General features: G+C 33.5%; 1 protein-coding gene across 1 annotated transcript; it reads left to right on the top strand.

Annotated features, from left to right (window-relative positions):
* The first annotated feature begins 537 nt into the window (after positions 1-537).
* LOC132714362 (b(0,+)-type amino acid transporter 1-like) lies at positions 538-21,787 on the top strand. Its single transcript, XM_060697222.1, has 11 exons — positions 538-909; positions 8,215-8,367; positions 8,983-9,084; positions 9,405-9,644; positions 13,552-13,677; positions 14,253-14,352; positions 19,571-19,615; positions 20,102-20,225; positions 20,504-20,607; positions 21,182-21,278; positions 21,710-21,787. Exons 1-11 carry the CDS (start codon positions 897-899, stop codon positions 21,785-21,787), a joined length of 1,182 nt encoding a protein of 393 aa, XP_060553205.1. The 5' UTR covers positions 538-896.
* The last annotated feature ends 462 nt before the right edge of the window (positions 21,788-22,249 follow it).

Genomic DNA, 22,249 nt, shown 5'->3' on the forward strand with positions numbered 1-22,249 from the left:
GTTCATGAATGTCTTTGCCAAGTTTTCAACGGTATTATGCTTTTACAAAACTGTCCTTACCCATTTTCCCTTCCCATGTTTTCTATGTCATTTTCTCTGTCCAAGAATTCTTAACCGTATTTTATTCCCATGATTTAATAGATGATTATTTTTTGTCCGTTTTTGTTTACAGTACTTCTTTGCAAGAATTGTTTTGCCCAACGATTGATCCTTGCAAAAGGGTTTATACTTAAATGAAGTTTTTGCAATGATTGCCACATCATTTCCTCGCAGAAGGAGTTTGCATGAGTTGGTGGAAAAGAATGTTTTGCCCCACGTCATTTCCTTGCAGAAAGAGCAGAAAGAGTTTACAGGATTTCGTGACAAAGAATGTTTTGCCCCAAGACAAATCCTTGCAGAAATAATTAAATTATCTCACATAATAACACAATTTACGACACTTAAATCATTTGGAGATTATCACATAATTAGGTCACAGTATCTGATTAACACTTGACTTTATCAGATAAAGATTAAGAGTTAATATATTCATATAGGGTACATACGTTCAGAGTACCCTTGTGTCGTCTGCTGGAACGCAGGCGGACTTACTTCTTCCATTTTTTGAATCGGATTATTTCGAACTTTTATGTCGTGTTTTAATCAATGCGATGCGTTTTATCTATCGTACATCACTTTTAAACAACGTCATCTGCATAAAGAATCAATGACGATGTCCTAGACTATATAGCGGTCAGATTTTATCAACAGCGGATTTTGTTTATATTTACATTTTGAATAAATGAGAGACCTTCATATTATCTTCACACTTCCGGATTATTGACAGATATAATACTGTGAAAAGGATTTAACTGATCCATCGACACATAATTTTGTTGTCTGAAAGTGGATTAAACATGAATCAAAACGGTGAAGTATTTTTAATCATATTTCAATTTTCTCCGCATTTTTGTAGGTCATTAAAAATTCTGTCGCACCTAAGATCCTAAGAATGTAAAAGTGCTTTGTTGAAACATTTTTACGGATGCATACTTGAGTTCAAAGTTAAAACATAAACTTCAAACGATAGATAAGGGTTCATTTGAAAGTTAGACAAGTTAATTAGACATTATATTTATCTAAAGTTTATTTCATTAAGTTCCTTCAGATATTAAATTTCTTCTATTTTTAATCTCAATGAAAACAATATAAATTCAGGTTGTTTGGGCATATTTAAAAATGTTGGTCTGCATGTTAAAACATATAATTCACAAAGATATTGAGGCAAACTGTCTTCAACTTTAAACATCTCTATCAAAGTCAAATGAGGTCCGAAATATATCTTTTTATCAAGTTTATAAAGTTCTGTATGTTGGCATGGAGAACATCCTTCCGTCCAGAAATGAAATCCTGAAGAACACACATATACTTACATTAAAAGATACGGATAAAAAACTTAACAGATGCATATCTGAAAAAGGACTTTAAAAAATCCAGTAGAACATTGATAAAGAAACAACAAAAAGGGCACATGGTTTGCTTTGAAATGTTGTAATACGTACACTGCACACCATTTCAAATATTCCTGTTCGGCACGATTTTGACACTAAAAAAAGAAAACAATACTTATGTTGCGGCAAATAATATAATATATAAAATATGATAGATAGGGTTTTACAAATTATCCATTAAGGTGGCATTTTTCACATCATTTTATGTTATGATATGCGCTATATTTGTAAAAACCCCCTTACAACGAATTTGTAAGTACTGTAACGTACAAGAAATGGTGGACGAAAAACATTTCTTTATAGTGTGTCGTTTATATGACCATATACGGAAAGTTTTTCGTGATTTTAAAATAACTGTGAAAAATATATTTTAATGACAACCGAAAATAAATTAAGAACTCAATGACTATTATGTTACATTATCATTTTTATAATAGTCAAACAGTCACTTTCCAAACTAAGATATTTTATCATACGAATACAGTTTTTACCATATTGCAATCATTTTATTTTGTTCATTGATTTATGTGAACTTTTAATGGTAACTCTCTTAATATTTAGACCCATTGGGTCGGCTGTTTATTATACGTTATTTATGTCATTGTTATTACAAGTTCACATGTCTATTTACTTTCTTTATTTTACTTTACTTACTACTTTACACTTTATTTACTTTTTCTACTTTACTTTTATTTTACTTTTATACATTTTCACTACAAACAAACAAATATGAATAAATAAGACAATAAAACAATAAAACACAATCATCATCATCACCACCACCACCATCATCACCGTCATCATTATAATGTTATCTTGCATTACCAATGAAATATGCAAATAAAAACTAGAGGATCAGTAAGCTGAAAGATGTCTCTAACGAAATAGCACACTAGTTAACAGGTGACATACCGCGATAGCTCTGTAATATAAACTTCAGTGTCAATAATATTATTGTAACAGATATTTTTGATTGCACTTGCTTCCTTTTTTTTGACTAAACTGATATGCATAATGTACTTTTTGAACTGTCATGCGGAATAGAAATAAACATAAATTGCAAGGCCGTCGTCGATGGTCCGGCCGGTCCGGCCTTGGCCGGACCAATATTTTGGCCAAAAATGAGTAAAAACAAAATCAAAACAAAAAAAAATACAAAATAAAAAAACACGCATCGCTGATTAGCAATTAGACACTTAACTGGTCCCTTATGCAATACGCGGTAACATACAAACATGACGCGAAGAAACAAATGGACACTGTTAATTGACCAGGTATATGTACGAAATCAAGTGTGAAGTTAATTGACAATTCACCGTATATACATGTATATATATGTGCATTATGAATATCTTGAACTAGTTTGCCTGAATTCTCCGAGAACTTGATAATATTTTATTGATTGTACACGGCAACCGTTCAAAAGTCATATTTTTATCACATATTCGTGCCGTTTTTGCGACTCCGTGAAAATGGTATTGCACGGCCGTGCATATATTTTGTCGTCATTTGCGTTATACACACTAAATGTTAGCGTTTTTCTATGGGCGTCAATGAAAAATGGTTCTTTTTCACTTCAAAAGGTATTTATTTTTGGTATGTAATAAACAGAATATTGAATTCGTGTAAGTTCATTACTGAATTTATTGAACTCGTTGAATAAAATATTATACTCGCCAGAGGCTCGCATAATATATTTATATTCAACTCCTAAAATAAATTCAGTACTAAACTCATTCAATTACTCTATTACATAATTACAGTGCAGGACGTGTTCCGGCCAAAGTATTTTGAAGCAATCGATCTTGCCATGGCCAGTGTTAACGCGTACTTCAGAACGTGGAGGATTTATTTACCGGTATTAAGATCACACAACCTTTGAAGACCGTTCACTAGAAAACTTGGTTTTGTTTGTGATTTATATGGCAACGATTTTAACCGAGACATCTTAGAGGTATAGCTTCACATTTTGACAAATCAGAAAATAGTACTGTTACTCTACCTGACGCTTTGAAATTTGTGTCAAAACAATCGGTGCTAGAACTGAGGTCGTTGTGTTGTTAAAGAATTTGTCAGAAGAATAAATGTGAAAATACACAAGGAGATAATAAGAACGGCGAGTGCATTGTTCGCTTCTTTGTTTATATAGAAAAAATTCCGATAGTGTTAGAATGTTTATTTTTCATTCGCCAAATATCAATTACATGTAGGCCTATTCATCTTTTATGTTCACCTGCCCGTCCGTTATGCAAACCTTATAATTTCATCCTTAAAACTTACGACACACTTAAATCTGTAAAAAAATCGTTGACATTTTACTATAACATGTTCTAGCGACAGGCTGTAAAATGTTCCAAATATATGGGAAAACGCCCCTGAGAGCATCCTAGAATAAAAAATTTTCCGGGGGAGCATGCCCCCGTACCCCCCTAGATTCTGGCTAAAATCTACCAAATTGGCCGTACCAATCACAAAATCGTGACGACGGGCCTGTAATTGTATCATATTTTTGGGACCTTTCTGTTGAAAATGTGTCAGAGTTAAATCGTAAACATATACATGCAAAGGGCAATTTTATTGCTTCCATGTATTAGTTACCCGCATCCCAGATCATGACCATTGATTGGCTCATTTTTTCTGGGGTTTACTTATTGTAAATACAGAGAAAAGGGATAGAGACAGATATATCATATTTAGATGATCCTCCATAGGTTACTTTTTCTGGGGTTTTATATGATAACAGGAAACGTTTATTTTTTATGTTTGCATGATACAAAAGAGAAAGAATATCAAAACACTCGACAATCTGATTCATATTCGGGAACGAAGCCTCTTGTTTCGATGCTCTTTCTTTTACAGGTACGTTTCCAGTATATTTACCAGGTTAAGATATATACCATCAACATTACTTTTTGCAAATTGCATATAGCCTATTACAAACACACTGATACATATATTCAAATGTATAGTTAAAGTGTGTTACTTAAAATAGATTTGCCTACATTAAATATATAATTAGTTTTCAAGATCAACTTCATTAATTATGCATGGTCACACTTTGTCCTACATACGTACCAAGCGGACCCCGTTGATGAAATAAGGCAATGTATTCGGTTGAAAGATTCCAGTAGCGGTTTTAATTAATATCACCACGTTTGTTTCTCATGCAATAACATTCTAGGTTTATGCAATAGAGCAAAAGCCCACACTACATCCTCTATGAAACGTATAAAGACCCACTGAAATTTTGGTAAAAACAATGGACCCTCTAATAAAATTAGTAAGTTCATACAAAGGCTAAACGTGCCATCTAAAAAAAGTGAACAAGTCCCCTTTACGGTATCCATCTTTTCGGCCCGTCCGCCAACCATAGTATGATATGAATATTCGTCGAAGTGCTCCGATTGATCTTTCCGAAGATTGACGTAAAGGGCCGAAAAGTTACGATGACAAAAGTGCACTTCTCGTGTCTATTTTTGGACAGCAGTCAGAATAATTTATTTTTATTATTTACCTTTTTTTAAAGATTTTTTTTGTTCCCTCATACCGATGTTTATTTACCTATAAGAAATTTACAAAAGGGAACATTACCGAATTTTCCAAAACGAACCGTGTAAAAACTATCAGCATGGTAATAAGACATGAACAATTATTGAATAGATGGATATTTTATATTACTTTAAAATAAAAGTGGACGCAATAGAATAGTCGTCTGCATATTTTATTTTCAGAAAATTACTGATGACTAATTTCGTCCCAGATTTGCAATGAAACATAATCGAATGTTATATTTATTTATGAACGTTAAGTATATGATCCACGTGGCTTGAAGTATGATAGATATAAGTTAAATATCGGTAATAAAACTGACAAAAATGCCATTAAAACCTTTAAATTATAAATCCGTAAAAGGTACTTGCTCACAGTGATAGTTCATTTTACATCTTGCCTTTAACTGAAAAATGAGACGAACGCCCATAATCCTATGTTCGAACACCGACGCTATCTTTTCTGAGCCAGTCGGTTTACAGCATGTGTAATCAACGCCGTCTGACAACGTTGTCCGTTTGAAACAATCCTATTATCGGAAACAAGTTCGGATTCCGGTATTTAATAAGAGGTACTTGTATGGCAGGATTTCCATGAATCCATCATATGACAGTGTTGTCACTTTTTAAGTGTACTATATCCTGTTATTTTCAATTACTAGTAGTTGGATTTCGTTGTCATTCAATCGGACGCGTGAAACCCGATTCCTAGCATATTTGGAAATGTTAATATTTGCTCTCAAAGAAAGATCGTATGCCCGACACGACACGTGAAGTATAATCAAAGCATAGAAGGCGCTGAATTTGTTTGGGTATCAGAATGTCAGAAAGATGAAGTTTGTGAGATTATTAAACAATTTGTTTTTGTATAGTGCCACCAATGCTTTCCAACATTTTAATTGTGGTAGATTGGATATAAAACTAATTGCAACGCTGATATTCGATCCAAAGTTTATTTGACTTGAACAATTTGAAAACAAAAGATTAGCCTTAAGTGGGATTAGAACTCAAGACCTCTCGTTCCCTAAGCGAGCGCGCAAACCCCTCGGCCACAGCATAATGGTCTGAAGAAAGACCGTATTATTCTAATAAGGGTATGTAACGACGCTAACTGTTATTAAACAATTGTGTAAATGATCATGGCGCTTACTATAAGCATGTATATCTATAAAGAATAAAACAATATTAGAAATCTTCGACCATTCGGGAACTATTTTGCTTGAAAATTAATCCGCCTGTCATGTGACCATATCTACTCAGTGATCTCCCCTAAAGTTTTTCGGCCTTAGTGTTACATATAAATGGAAATAACAGCTTCAAAAAAAGCGGACTACTTTCGGCACTTGCAATTAACAGCATCAGAGTCTGAAATTTCGCTACCATTATTTGTTTGGTCTGACGATCCAAACAAATTAAAACAGGTTGGGATAAATGTACACAGTAATCGTCAACAACGGATAAAACGTAGACGCAATCGGATACAAATAATTCAGCTTAAAACATGAACAAAGGAGCCGCGTCATGACAAAACCAACACAATGGGTTTGCGATCAACATGGATCCAGACCAGCCTGCGCATCCGCACAGTCTGATCAGGATCCATGCTGTTCGCATACAAACTGTATAACAAGTAGAGAAACTGATAGCGAACAGCATGGATCCTGGTCAGACTGCGCGGATTGACAGGCTGGTATGGATCCATGCTGGTCGCAAACCCATTGTGTTGGTTTTGTCGTGACGTGGCTCAAATGTACGTATAAGATTACAGTCAAAATCTCCAACAAAACAACATTGAGAGCATGTTGCCTTAAGTCATTTAAAACGAATTGTAAATCTATTGTAGGTCGTAAAACTGATATAGATTTATTTACACCCTACAATAATATAACTTTACACTCCAAAAAAAATCATTGTTTAAGTGTTTTACAGCATGCTTTCAGATTGCATTGATTTTTCATAAATCAACGCTTTTTGGAAGGACAATCGTAAAAAAACGTAATTTTAACGGTACGAATGACGGTCAAAGACGAGATTTAAATGTATTGCTTAAACCAAATGTATACTAAGTAAATGCCAATAAAGGCAGAGGTAATTTTCGCTTTTGATCTCTTTTAAAATTATTCTAAATACTTGAAGATTGTAAAGGTCATATGGTGATTTTTAGACTATATTGCAAGAAAAAGTGCCTGTGGTGCCCATCTGATGAGCAGACGGGTGGGAGGGCGGATTCTCGCTAATGAAACCAGTGTATAGTTCTCTAACCTAAAACTAATGCGGGTTTTTATTAAGTAATAAACTTAAACTTGTATATTTGAGAAGAAATTCACAAGTTATGTGTATTTTGTCATATAGCCATGTTTATCAAAATAATGTTACAAATCAAAACATAAAAAGAAAAGAAAGAAAACATTTCAAATCCAGGGCAAGTTAACGTCCCTTATCTTAATGGTTGACATATTTGAATTGAACATGATGTATTTTAAAGTCAATGCAGGCACATTTATCTATAACATTCTTAAAGCAGTTGTTAGCATAAACTAAGCATACAACGCAAATATTTTACGTTCAAACGGTCCTCTAAATTATCCAACTAACCTTACGCTATGTAGGTCAAAATAGATTAATAACATTGAATAACCAACTTTCAATGAATTTTAAATCTTCCGCAAGCTGGCTGAAAAGCATTCCCGTATTAAATTCTAACATTTTATTAATTCGTTATTGTAATATATAATGCAGTCGCTGTTTTACTTAACCATAGTGGATCTTTTGTTTGAAGCCGACTCGGGTAACGTCCATGTTTCCTCATATGACTAAAGCCTAGCTTTGGTAAGTTACAAGACATTTGAACGTAAACTCATATGATAACCCTTATCTTACATCTCAGCCCACTTTTTTATTAACTATTTAGGTCGTTTCTATAGTAATGCTCAAACCCATGGTCATCCGTCATATTGACCAACTTTTCCAAATTAGCTAAACTTTTAGAATGATATCACACTCATAGACCATTGGGATCAGATCCTTCCCCTAACGTAGTACGCCCCTGTAAACTCTCCATAAAATATATTCTAACATTTAAAAACGTAGGGGCATCTGACCCAAAGCGTGTGTGGTCATACTCAAATCCCTATACCAACCCAAATGATTAAATAGGGATTATATTCTTATTTCAGAAGAGAAGCCATACGATGCGTTACAAAATGGCGCACGTCAGCGGAAGACGGACACAGGCTCCGAGTACGGATCGGTTGTCATCGAGGAAGTCAAGTTGAAGAAGGAAGTCGGATTGATTGGCGGGATTTCTTTAATAGTTGGAACTATTATAGGTAAAGCACTATCTATAAAACATTCAAACACTTCACGGATAGGGACAGAACTTGTCCCAAATTATTATTTGCTAAGCCTGTCATGTTTCTAGACAGCCTTGCACATGTAGTAAGCGGGATAGGTATCCATTGATTCTATGGTCGGCTTGTAAAAAATCATTTTTTCCACGGCAGGTTCATTAGTACATAAGTCAGCTAGAAATTGATTATGTTTAGTCAGCTGAAACAATCTTTTCATGTTTTGTAGTTTAGTTAGTAATTCTAGCATGTGTCCATAGTTAACTTCTGTAATATAATATCATGTTTTCAGGTTACTGCTGATAGAAATATTTTTTTGAGTACAAGCCAAAATATCCTGTTTACTGATTAACGTTGCCAGAATTATCATGTTTTCTGGTACAAACAGCCGACCAAAGCTATCTTGCTTTCATGTTGAGCTGCTAGAATCATCAGGTATCTGGTACAACCAGCCAAAATCTAGTCTGGTCCCCTGTTGACGTTGCTGTAATCACCATGTACAACCAGTCACCGTTAAATCTTTTCTTTTTTTAAAGCCAGTCAGAACTATCCTGTTCTTGAATCATTTAGCTAATTTACCTGTTGTTATTTTTTAAGGCTCTGGTATTTTCATATCACCAAAAGGTGTTCTCGACATGACCGGGTCTGTTGGCCTATCATTGGTCGTTTGGGCCGGAAGTGGCGTTTTGGCATTATTAGGTAAGGTTTTAAAGCATAAACAACAAAAATATTAATGATTTTCACAATGTTTATCTGTACATGAACATGTTAGAGAAAAAGCAAAACCAGTCATTCAAGTCTTATCTTAATGTGTAGCTAATTTATGGTTTCATGAGGGCAAATATTTTGAATAAATTGTGGCGTTCAACAAAACAACAACACCAACAAGATATAAAAGCGGTTTTGAACGATTAGAATATTTTCAGTCAATATTTACAAAAAAAATGACAAACATTATTGAATTCTATTTGTTGAACAGCTGTACTTCTTACTTGAAATAAGAACCTTTTTTCAAACAGGGTCCCTTTGTTATTCTGAACTTGGCACGCTTATAAGGAAATCGGGCGGGGAGTATGCCTACCTGATGGAAGCATTTGGGCCAATACCAGCGTTCCTGTACGCCTGGAACTCTGTTATCGTAATTCGACCTTCATCTATAGCCATCATTTGTTTGACATTTGCTGAATACGTCACGACTTTCTTTCCAAATTGTGGCACACCTCCGATCCCGATGAAAATTGTAGCAGCTGCAGCAATAGGTAAGTTCTTTTACACATAGCTCGCTCGAGAATTCAGTGCTGAAGTCTTTCTTACACTACTGTCGAAAAGAAACTTTGATACTGTATTAATTTTATGCTTTTGAGTGGATGACTAATTTATCCGTGAAAATTATATTTGATAATTTCACAGTGAAAATTATCAAAATATAATTTCATAATTTTCAAAGACAAGTCTACTTTTTAAAGATTTTCCCAATGTGGTACCTCGATTCTGACATTGTTAAGAGAAAGGCAAAGATGAAATTGTTAAATAACTTAAATTTTCAAAAGTAATGAAGAAAAAAAACCTGACTTCAATTCATTCAAATAACCAATCGTCTAATTTTGTTTTGTTAAATTTTTACAGTCTGAAAAAAACAAACACTTCTTTCCTCATGAAAAACTGCTCTTGATGACTTTTCGGCCCATTAAAATATCCTATGAGGTATTATTGCCTAATGTAATGTGAAAAGCAATGACAGTCACCAGACCGAAGAATTAGTAAAGAACCAAGCGTTCGTGAGACCCCATTCAAACATGCCATGTTTTCCAAGTTCCTAGCCGCTTTTTGAATGTTTACACATCTGTCAACAATTATTTAATCACTGCAAATTTATTCAACAGACAATTTGCAAATCTCCACCAATCCCATCATGCCATTAATCAGACTGGTTATGAAAATCCTGAGCTTGTTGAAGTAAATGCATCTAAACTTCAGCATATACCCCCTTTCAAAATACCTAAAATAGAGCTCTCTTATGTGTTGAACCAATTAAAATCGATTGATATTACAAAGTCATGTGGGTCAGATGGTCTCAGTGCAAGGTTTCTAAAGTTATCGGCTCATATTATTGCTCCCATACTTACCACTATATTCAATAACAGTATTCTTAACAATACATTTCCTAAATCATTCAAAAATGCAAAAGTCATTCCTATACATAAAAAGGGTTCTAAAAGTGATAAAAGAAATTATAGGCCAATTTCCATACTTCCCTTGATATCACTTATTCTTGAACGTCATGTCAGTTCACATTTAAAGCAATACCTTGAGAAAAATCAACTTCTTTACCAACGTCAGTCTGGATTCAGGTCAAATCATTCATGTCAAACAGCATTGATTAGAATTATTGATGATTGGATTACAGCTATTGACAAAAATGAAATAGTTGGTTCAATTTTCCTTGATCTCTCTAAAGCTTTTGACTATGTGGATCACTCTATTATTATTGAAAAGCTTAGAATGTATAACCTAGACCCTTCATCAGTTGCTTGGTTTTCCTCCTATTTAGATTGCAGAACCCAACAAACTTACATATCCGGTTTATATTCAGAGTCAAGTTCAGTAACTACTGGAGTTCCTCAGGGCTCAGTGCTAGGTCCTATACTGTTTTTAATCTATATCAATGACCTGCCTTTGTCTATGGAAAAAACAGAAACTGATATTTTTGCTGATGACACTACCCTTTCAACCTCTGATGTATCCCTAAACAGAGTAGTTGAATCTCTTACTCATGATCTTTTAAATGCCAACAAATGGTGTGATTTGAATCGCATGTCTATCAATGTTAACAAAACTAAGGTCATGTATATTTCCTCAAAACACAAGCAAAATTATATCCATGAAAGTAATCCTTGTATTCTATATAAAACAGAGCAAATTTTTTGTAGCTCTGAAGAAAAATTATTGGGTATTACAATTAATAACACCTTGTCTTGGCAAAGCCATATTGACAATGTTCTTAAAAAGTGTAACTCATTGTTACATTTATTATCACGTATTAAATTATTCATATCTATACCTGTACGTAAAATGTTTTACAATGCATATATTTTACCACATCTTGATTATTGTTGCATAATTTACGGTAACTGTACGTCTTTTCTAGAAGATAAACTCATTAAGTTCCAAAAGAGAGCTGCAAGACTAATTCTAGACAAAGATTATGACACTCCATCTGCTGAACTTTTTTCTGAACTCCGCTGGATGACCTTTTCACAGAGGGTTGTTTTTCAAAAAGCTACTATGATGTTTAAAATAATGAATAATCAGGCGCCTACCTATTTATTGAATAATTTCATTTTATCGTCAGATGTTCATACTGATTTTCAACTTTATACCCCTAGACCAAATACTGAACAATTTCGTAAGTCTTTTGTTTATTCTGGATCTTGTATTTGGAATGGCCTTCCTGATTATATTAAGTCTGCTACATCTGTTAACCATTTTAAAACCTTATACTTGAGGTATTATCACACATCCATGTATGCAAATTGATAATCTCCTGTATGTTTTTACATTTATGTATTTTAATAGTTTGAATATGTTAAATTTACATTGTTCCTTGTTGAGGGCCTCATGGAAGATTGATATGTTTGTTCAAATGAGTTCTCTCGTTAAATAAAGTCTTTATTATTATTATTATTATTATTATTATTATTATTATTATTCATTGTCTGTAACAATCATCAAATAAGTTTTCTTTCTTATAAAATGATGTTTCTTATAAAATGATGTATTACTAACAAAACCTAATGATATCCCTCTAAATTAAACACAATTATCCCCCGCCCTTTAAATACACAACTTCACGCTCATATTACACAAAGCCTGGTCCAATATATATCCTTGGCCCTCCAAAGTAGGCTGAGACGACGAGGATGGTGTACTAGGGTGCGTGAGCCCCTAGTACAGATAGACGGCTTATAAGGCAGACCTATAGCTGGCCCCAACAGCCCTTTTCAGGGCTAAACACCTATCATTCCTATTGTCACAGGTTACTGTACATTTAGGTTCTCATTGACCGCCGTACAGTGACCGTACAGTGACCTACTTTTGGCTCAAAATTCATATCTTTGGCTAATACTCCGTGGAAATTGCATAGAGGTAAATTATCACCATTTTGTGCTTCAAAATTAACTCTTTAAGGACATGACTGGTGACATGTCCGGGGTCCGTACTCGACAGCGCAAGCTGCATTTTGTGCCCGAAAGGGCGGATGGACCCTCATTAAGCTTTAACTTACATACATACATACCAATATAAATCCCTTTAAAGTATATAAAGTATCGGAAGTAAGGTTGGGTGGTGCGACTTTCCCTTCTGTTTTTATTATTAAAACCAGCGATCATTCATATTTTTTAAATAAAAAAAATAATATAATCACCATTTAACGTTGATTGTGGGACTTATTTTTCAACTCAAGACTTCTTGTTTTTATGAGAAATTCGACTCAAATTGAGGCTACCATTCGGGTAAACATATTATAACATTAAAGTTAATATATAGGAAATGTCATAAAAACTTGTTTTAAAGCATGAAGTAAAAAGAAAATGTGTTTGTTGTGTAAAATGCTATTTTATTCCATCTCGTGAACTTAAAACCAGTATTCCCTCTCATGGCTTTGCCACTCGTAATAATACTGTTTTCAAAGCTGACTCGATAAAAGAAAATTTTATCTTACACACAAATAACCCCCAAACAAATACCCTCTGTTTCATCCCCGGTTGTTGTCTCGAAATGATGTGATTGTCACCATAAAAACCACATCCGTATAGCTAGGTTTAATGACATTTATATTATCATTTTCTGAAATATGCATTGTATTTATACTCTAAACCCATATATGGGGGTTTCTGATTTCGAAATAAGTATTCTTCACCACTTATTTACAAAATATAAACATCCACTCATATAATCGATAATATTTTAAAAGGTTGAACTTTGCTGGAAAATGTTGTTTCTTAAAACAAACATCGTTCCTAAAAAGAAATCCCAGCTTTTAAAAAGAACAAACACAAACATAATAATTAATTTGATTGGTCGGAATTTATCTATTTAGATAACAATGACTCATATAATTAAAGAAGTTTGATTGGTCGGATTATTTCTATTTATGTATCACAGTGACGTTGATGATAGTTAATAGCTTGAGCGTGAGGGTGGCGGCAAAAGTACAAATCGTGTTCACGGCAGCAAAACTCATCGCCCTCGGAATTATCATGGTCGGTGGAATTGTCAGACTTGCTCAAGGTGAAATTATTCTTTAATAAATTTAGAAATCAATCAAAGATAAACAATATCTTAACTGGGTTCACATAAAATAGACTGTTTTGTTTTTCGTAATCATGTCTTAGAATTTAATTTGATTTAAGATTGACTTGTTTACTATATACTTTTTGTAAATAAGATAAAATTTATATTGCTTATTTTTAAATTATATAACGCAAAATGATATAAGCATAATAAAGATCTAAACACTAATAAAACTATTTTTAAATCACCAAGATGAAGTGTTGTTATATCGATGTTCAAATAGGGAAAAAAAATAAAATAAAAATTAACCGATTAAAACTACTTGCTGCGCTTTTAATGACTTCACAAAGATCATGAACAGGTTTAGAAATCTCTGCACGTGGAAAATCACAAACGAAAAGAACTATTTTACATCGCATTGTAACCGGAAGTTTACGTTATCAGATCGTTGACAATTTATGTTCTAAGCCTGAAATATCGTTACATTACAACCATTGCTATTGGCAACAAATACAAAAACATTGTAAATTAGGTATTAACAAATGATAGAGATAACTCTTATGATTTTACAGGTCACACAACCCAGTTTGATGACAGTTTTAAAGGTACTACACAGTCGCCTTCTGTCATTGCTCTAGCATTTTACCAGGCACTTTGGGCCTATGACGGCTGGTAAGTTCAATAATATTCCTTAGCAGTAAAATATTCTAGTCCGATAAAATGAATTTGTTAGTCCTAGTTAAGAAGTTTAGACGGGAAATACAATTTCTTTGTTAAATAATTATGGAGGGTTCACTTAACGATCGCTATAATTTGATTGTGTAATAGGCGGGAAAATTATTTTCACAATGCCTAGATTATTGTTTAGCCGACGACATTTCATTGTAAGTGTTATATACGGTGTCCTTATCGTGCCATTTAGAATGTCGTCCGTCGCGTCTAAGGGTAGACACACGACAATGCGAAGTGACATCGCGACAATGCGAAGCGACGCTCGACAACGCGAAGCGATATGCGACAATGCGAAGCGACGCTCGACAGTGTCAAACGATATGTCGCACTGTCGCATTTCACGACACTCGACAATGCGAAACGACAACGCGACAATGCGATACGACGCTCGACAATGCGAAGTGACACTCGACATCGCGAAGCGACATTTTTAAAATGTGGAGTAAATGTCGCGTTATTTTTATGATTTTTACACCGCGACGCTCAACATTGCGAAGCGACACTCGACAATGCGAAGCGACACTCGACAACGCGAAGCGATACTCGACAACGCGAAGCGACACTCGACAATGCGAAGCGACATTTGGAATAATATCGTATCGCATTGTCGTGCGTCTACCGGTGCTTGGTCAGAATTTACTAACTCACCGACAAACGGTGCGATCATGGAAGGGGTCGCACTAAACTGCTGACGAATTAGCTGACGATATAGAATATATAGGAAACTGCTGACCAGTTAAACAAAGAAGGATTATCGAAAACTGCTGACCAGTTAGATAAAGAAGGGAAAACAATGAAGGTGTCAAATTGCCGTTGGTGATATTACAGGCGAGGTCGAGAAATACTTGATAAAATGTTTTTTCAAGATGTCAATATTACAAATGATACATATTAATTATAAAAAATTCAATTGATATATACTGTATATTTCTCAATTTATTTTGATATAATATTTTATTTAAGTACCTTAATGAATTTTTTCTTCTATGTGTTATACATTGGTTAAAATTTTAAAAATGTAGTCAAAATATGATGTACGAAAAATCATAATTTGTTTCAAGTATGTATAAAACTATGCATCATAGGTTAAAATATATACATGTACATATACGTAATGTATATTTTAACAAAATATAATTATTATGTCGTATTTAGTGCAAAATATGAAATAAAGTGATTTCTGTTTCCTTATTTGTTGTTCGTATAATGTATAAGTAATATTGAACAAAAATTAATAATGTGCTAATTGTTAAAGTTAATAAGCTTTTATTACATTATAAACAACATGTTTCCCACAGATATCCATTAAACTGATAATTTATCGAGATCGATATGCCCAAAGGTAATATTAAAATCGATTTCACACGCGACGTGTCATTCTTGATTTATCTATGACAAAATACAATAAACAGTCAAAAATATGTTATTAAAATGCTGACCATATTGTAGAATCGCTGACCAGTTAGATATATAGAGAAAAATATATTTAAATGCTACGAAATTGTTACTCATTATGCAAATTTAATATATTTTATAAATAATGTCGACATTAAATTAAGTAAAAAAACACTGCTGACCAATTAATGTTAATTCAAATTGATTTAAGCCGTAAAACTCTCTTATTCTATATGGTCAGCAAAATTTAACGCTCTTTACATTCAGGCGAGAAAATGCTGACCAGTTAAACATATAGTAGAACCTGCTGACCAGTTAGATATATAGGGAAACTGCTGACCAGTTAGATATATAGAGAAAAATATTTTGCCGTGAAATTGTAATTCATTTTATAATGTATGCAAATTCAATATATTTTATAAAAATTATGTCGACATTTAATTAAGTAAAAACACTGCAGACCAATTTAATATTATTTCAAATTGATTTAAGCCGTAAAAGTCTTCTTATTCTATATGGTCAGCAAATTTAACGCTCTTTACATTCAGGCGAGAAAATGCTGACCAGTTAAACATATAGTAGAACCTGCTGACCAGTTAGATATATAGGGAAACTGCTGACCAGTTAGATATATAGAGAAAAATATATTTTGTCGTGAAATTTTAAATTCATTTTATAATGTACGAAATTCAATATATTGTATAAAACTATGTCGACATTTACTTAAATAAAAACACTGCTGACCAATTTAATATTATTTCAAATTGATTTAAGCCGTAAAACTCTCTTATTCTATATGGTCAGCAAATTTAACGCTCTTTACATTCAGGCGAGAAAATGCTGACCAGTTAAACATATACAGTAGAATCTGTTGACCAGTTAGATATATAGGGAAACTGCTGACCAGTTAGATATATAGAGAAAAATATATTTTGCCGTGAAATTGTAATTCATTTTATAATGTATGCAAATTCAATATATTTTATAAGATTATGTCGACATTTAATTAAGTAAAAACACTGCTGACCAATTTAATATTATTTCAAATTGATTTAAGCCGTAAAAGTCTTCTTATTCTATATGGTCAGCAAATTTAACGCTCTTTACATTCAGGCGAGAAAATGCTGACCAGTTAAACATATAGTAGAACCTGCTGACCAGTTAGATATATAGGGAAACTGCTGACCAGTTAGACATATATAGAGAAAAATATATTTTGTCGTGAAATTTTAATTCATTTTATAATGTACGAAATTCAATATATTGTATAAAACTATGTCGACATTTACTTAAATAAAAACACTGCTGACCAATTTAATATTATTTCAAATTGATTTAAGCCGTAAAACTCTCTTATTCTATATGGTCAGCAAATTTAACGCTCTTTACATTCAGGCGAGAAAATGCTGACCAGTTAAACATATACAGTAGAATCTGCTGACCAGTTAGATATATAGGGAAACTGCTGACCAGTTAGATATATAGAGAAAAATATATTTTGTCGTGAAATTTTAATTCATTTTATAATGTACGAAATTCAATATATTGTATAAAATTTTGTCGACATTTAATTAAATAAAAACACTGCTGACCAATTTAATATTATTTCAAATTGATTTAAGCCGTAAAACTCTCTTATTCTATATGGTCAGCAAATTTAACGCTCTTTACATTCAGGCGAGAAAATGCTGACCAGTTAAACATATACACATGTAGTAGAATCTGCTGACCAGTTAGATATATAGGGAAACTGCTGACCAGTTAGATATATAGAGAAAAATATATTTTGTCGTGAAATTTTAATTCATTTTATAATGTACGAAATTCAATATATTGTATAAAATTTTGTCGACATTTAATTAAATAAAAACACTGCTGACCAATTTAATATTATTTCAAATTGATTTAAGCCGTAAAACTCTCTTATTCTATATGGTCAGCAAATTTAACGCTCTTTACATTCAGGCGAGAAAATGCTGACCAGTTAAACATATATAGTAGAATCTGCTGACCAGTTAGATATATAGGGAAACTGCTGACCAGTTAGATATATAGAGAAAAATATATTTTGCCGTGAAATTGTAATTCATTTTTATTATGTATGCAAATTCAATTTATTTTATAAAATTATGTCGACATTTAATTAAGTAAAAACACTGCTGACCAAATTTAATGTTATTTCAAATTGATTTAAGCCGTAAAAACTCTTCTTATTCTATATGGTTAGCAAATTTAACGCTCTTTACATTCAGGCGAGAAAATGCTGACCAGTTAAACATATACACATGTAGTAGAATCTGCTGACCAGTTAGATATATAGGGAAACTGCTGACCAGTTAGAAATATAGAAAAAAATATATTTTGTCGTGAAATTTTAATTCATTTTATAATGTACGAAATTCAATATATTGTATAAAATTTTGTCGACATTTAATTAAGTTAAAACACTGCTGACTTATTTAATATTAATTCAAATTGCAATTATTGCTTTTGAAAATACATTTTTTTTTCCGTTACAAGATTTTTCTATTGAAATATCACTAACAAGAGATTTTGATAAAACTCATAACATCATAATTCTTTATAAAACATTAATTCAAATTTTTGCATATCTTTAGAGGTATAAAAAGCTGTTTAATATATCCTTTTAAAATCACGGATTTATATTACATGTAGTAATGTAAATCCGTGTTAAAATGTATGATATTATGGTACTTTAAAATGTATATATTAATTTAGTTTATAAACATAGTCATATAAATGCAAAAATTAAAAATATTAAAAGAATAAAAGTAATTTCCCCATCTTTTTATTACCCCCTACGGCGTGTTTTATATAACTTCACACCTTCAATGTTTCCCTTCTTTGTGTAAACTGGTCAGCATTTTCCGATAATCCTTTTTTTTATTTAACTGGTCAGCAGTTTCCTATATATCTATATCGTCAGCTAATTCGTCAGCAGTTTAGTGCGACCCCTTCCATGATCGCACCGTTTGTCGGTGAGTTAGTAATTCTGACCAAGCACCGGTAGACGCACGACATTGCGATACGATATTATTCCAAATGTCGCTTCGCATTGTCGAGTGTCGCTTCGCGTTGTCGAGTATCGCTTCGCGTTGTCGAGTGTCGCTTCGCATTGTCGAGTGTCGCTTCGCAATGTTGAGCGTCGCGGTGTAAAAATCATAAAAATAACGCGACATTTACTCCACATTTTAAAAATGTCGCTTCGCGATGTCGAGTGTCACTTCGCATTGTCGAGCGTCGTATTCGCAATTGTCGCGTTGTCGTTTCGCATTGTCGAGTGTCGTGGTATGCACTTCTACCAACCTCGACACTCGACAATGCGAAGTGACAATGCGACAACGCGAAGTGACATCGCGACAACGCGAAGTGACATCGCGACAACGCGAAGCGACGCTCGACAATGCGAAGCGACACTCGACAACGCGAAGCGACATTTCTTAAATGTCGCCCTTTTTTACCGCGACATTTCTAGGCGACAGTGCGACATATCGTTTGACACTGTCGAGCGTCGCTTCGCATTGTCGCATATCGCTTCGCGTTGTCGAGCGTCGCTTCGCATTGTCGCGATGTCACTTCGCATTGTCGTGTGTCTACCCTTAGACGCGACGGACGACATTCTAAATGGCACGATAAGGACACCGTAGTTATATAATGATGTTTCATTGCTTTAACAGCGAATGCTCGATTATTTTAAAACTAATTGGGGGATGTTGATTTTGTTCTTTTATGTTTTCTCAAGGAATAACCTGAACTACGTTACAGAAGAAATCGAGAAACCAGAAATGTAAGTCTATACATAGACTAAGAAATTGTTATTCTTATTAATTTGTCAATAAAATATTTGCATTGATGCTCGTCAGAATTATCATCATTTAGTTTCATCACTATGTTTAAGTAAGTGACTTGGTATTTAATTTAGAGGAAGCCGACCATCTGATCCCGTTTTAGAGGAATCTTTAAAAACTCAGGTGCTGATCGGAAATCATCCCCCAGTCTACTTGGTGCTGACTAGATCAATATCCTGCACTGTTTGCTTATTCAGATAGTACAGCTTTTGAAGACAGTGTTCCTAAAATGATGAATGACCTTGTCCAGAGCAAAAAAATGGATAAGTCCATTTAGGATATTTTGTAACGTGTACAATGAATGATCTAATAAGTTGACTGGCAGTTGAACCGCTTCCATTGGTATATGCTCAACAATATAGCATTAATTACGTTGATAATTTAAGAACTAAAAATGTCTTATTTACTGTAATGATTTTTTTTAGAAATCTCCCACGAGCAAACATTTTAGGCGTTGCCTTGGTAACAGTGGTTTACATCTTCACCAACATCTCGTATTTGACCGCAATGTCGGCTGCTGAACTATTGGATTCGAGCGCCGTTGCCGTGGTAACTATCGTCTGATGAATACTTACTGACCTTGACCTTATTAATTTTCTTCAAAAACTTTTCTACCATTTTTTTTCTTTCAAAATGGTGAAATTAAACAATTACACGAGTATACTCAAAATTCTATGCTTATCAGGCAATCATTGAACTGAGATGAATTTATTTCTAAACATTTCATTAGAGACATGGAGGAAATCAATCGTTGCGTTGTAAGAATTAAGAATGATGTTTCAATTGATGAATTGTATACAATGTATATGAAACTGTTTTTATTTCAGACATGGGGTGATAGAGTTCTGCAGAGTGCATCTGTTATATTGCCGATTGCCGTTTTATTTTCTACATACGGGTCTGCCAATGGGACGGTATTTAGCGGCGGAAGGTATATTGACTTTCCGGAATTACAGAACGCGCTAATAAGCTATTTTATTTTTCTTAGAATCGGAAAATAATTTTGTGCTCGTATTTACGAATTCATGAAGTCACAGATTGAATGTTTACCAAGTTTCATGTTTATTCTTGAAAATCAGCATACGCAATTGCCTTTGGCCATTTGCAAAATATTCACTAAATACCAAATAAACTATATTTCATGATGTAAAAGTAACACAAGTCAATAGATTTCGGGTAATAGTGGATTATTGTCATACTGAAAATTTGGTATTACTCCAAGACGTAGACAGGCTTTGCAGTATTTACTATCACTTGGACACGCATGCGTTATTTACTTTATTATACCGGATGATGGTGATATCTGATCAGAACACAATGTAGAAAAATCTTTTGGAGGTTAACGATATATTAAAGTATGAGGAAACAAATTATATCATTTACACTCAAACCATGTAAGGAATTGAGAAAGTAGAAAAAAAAGCCCACAACCCGTTTTACCTTAAATACGCATGCGCCAAATATCAAAGTGCTGATGTTATTTCAAATATGATTGGCTGTTTCAGAGTTGTTTACGTTGCTGGAAGGGAGGGGCATCTGCCAGAATTATTGTCATATGTTCATGTTAAATATTTGACACCGATGCCATCTGTTGTATTTACGGTGAGAAATGATTACTTTGTTGTAATCTAAGTATGCATTGTACTTCTCCCTCGATTAGATATCCAAACACTTGTACTTTCTTCATATTGTCGTTAGTACTTTATGTACCAATTTATAACGAAAAAAATAACATATTCCTACGCATTTTATCCATAGGTTATAGCAAGTGCTATACAGAAGCTATCTTTTTAAGTTACATATGGTAACTATTAAGTTAACGGAAAACTGCCGCTCAAAATGGTAGCCATTTGTTGTGTATCCAAAAACCATCTCTTTTTACAACAAGATAAGTGAAAATCTTTGTTAAGCAAATAATTCATTATTCAGGAAACCTGACCTAGAGTTGCCTAAATATGTACATACATACATGTAAATTTAGCATGGGGCTTTACAAATAAAGAACTTAATTATGATAATTCTATATTTTTCAGTGTTGTATTGCGTTAGTCATGATTGGTATTAGTAATATTGGAACGCTTGTGGATTTCTTCAGTTTTACGGCCCTGTGAGTATTTACGCCTTTACCCCGGCCCCCCCCCCCCCCCCTCACCGTGGCAGCACTTCTTGGTGATGAGGTACACCAAACGACAACGAAAAAACGTTAATTCAGAGTAAGATAATAATGCTAAATTATTGCATCTGTATTTTTTCTGTTCTATGCGATCCAAAATTAAACAATTATTGCTTAATTTATATACATACTCGTATATAAAAAGAACGTCACAAAGCTCGTTTTTGAATATCCACCTTGTCAAGGAAAGAGTTAACTGAAAATGCTTTGATCTAGCATGATCATTTTGTGTAAGTGTTTATTAACAACAAGTTTAACAATTAAGAACTAACAACAGAAGTTAATTGATTATAATTATGAAGTTCTAAACATTGACAAAATTCCCGCTTAAAATTTCATCAATGTCGTGCCATCCTTATGAGACGCGGGAGGGGGGGGGGGGGGGGGGGCTACAGTCAGT

The sequence above is a fragment of the Ruditapes philippinarum genome, unplaced genomic scaffold, assembly GCF_026571515.1.
Source record: "Ruditapes philippinarum isolate M1 unplaced genomic scaffold, ASM2657151v2 ctg5222_1_1_1_1, whole genome shotgun sequence".
Classification (NCBI taxonomy): Eukaryota; Metazoa; Mollusca; class Bivalvia; order Venerida; family Veneridae; genus Ruditapes; species Ruditapes philippinarum.

Bases quoted from the DNA above. Each gene is read 5' to 3' on its own strand.
- LOC132714362 (XM_060697222.1), top strand. The intron at 14,353-19,570 runs GTAAGTTCAATA...TGTTTTCTCAAG, and splicing joins CTTTGGGCCTATGACGGCTG to GAATAACCTGAACTACGTTA. The intron at 21,279-21,709 runs GTGAGAAATGAT...TATATTTTTCAG, and splicing joins TGCCATCTGTTGTATTTACG to TGTTGTATTGCGTTAGTCAT.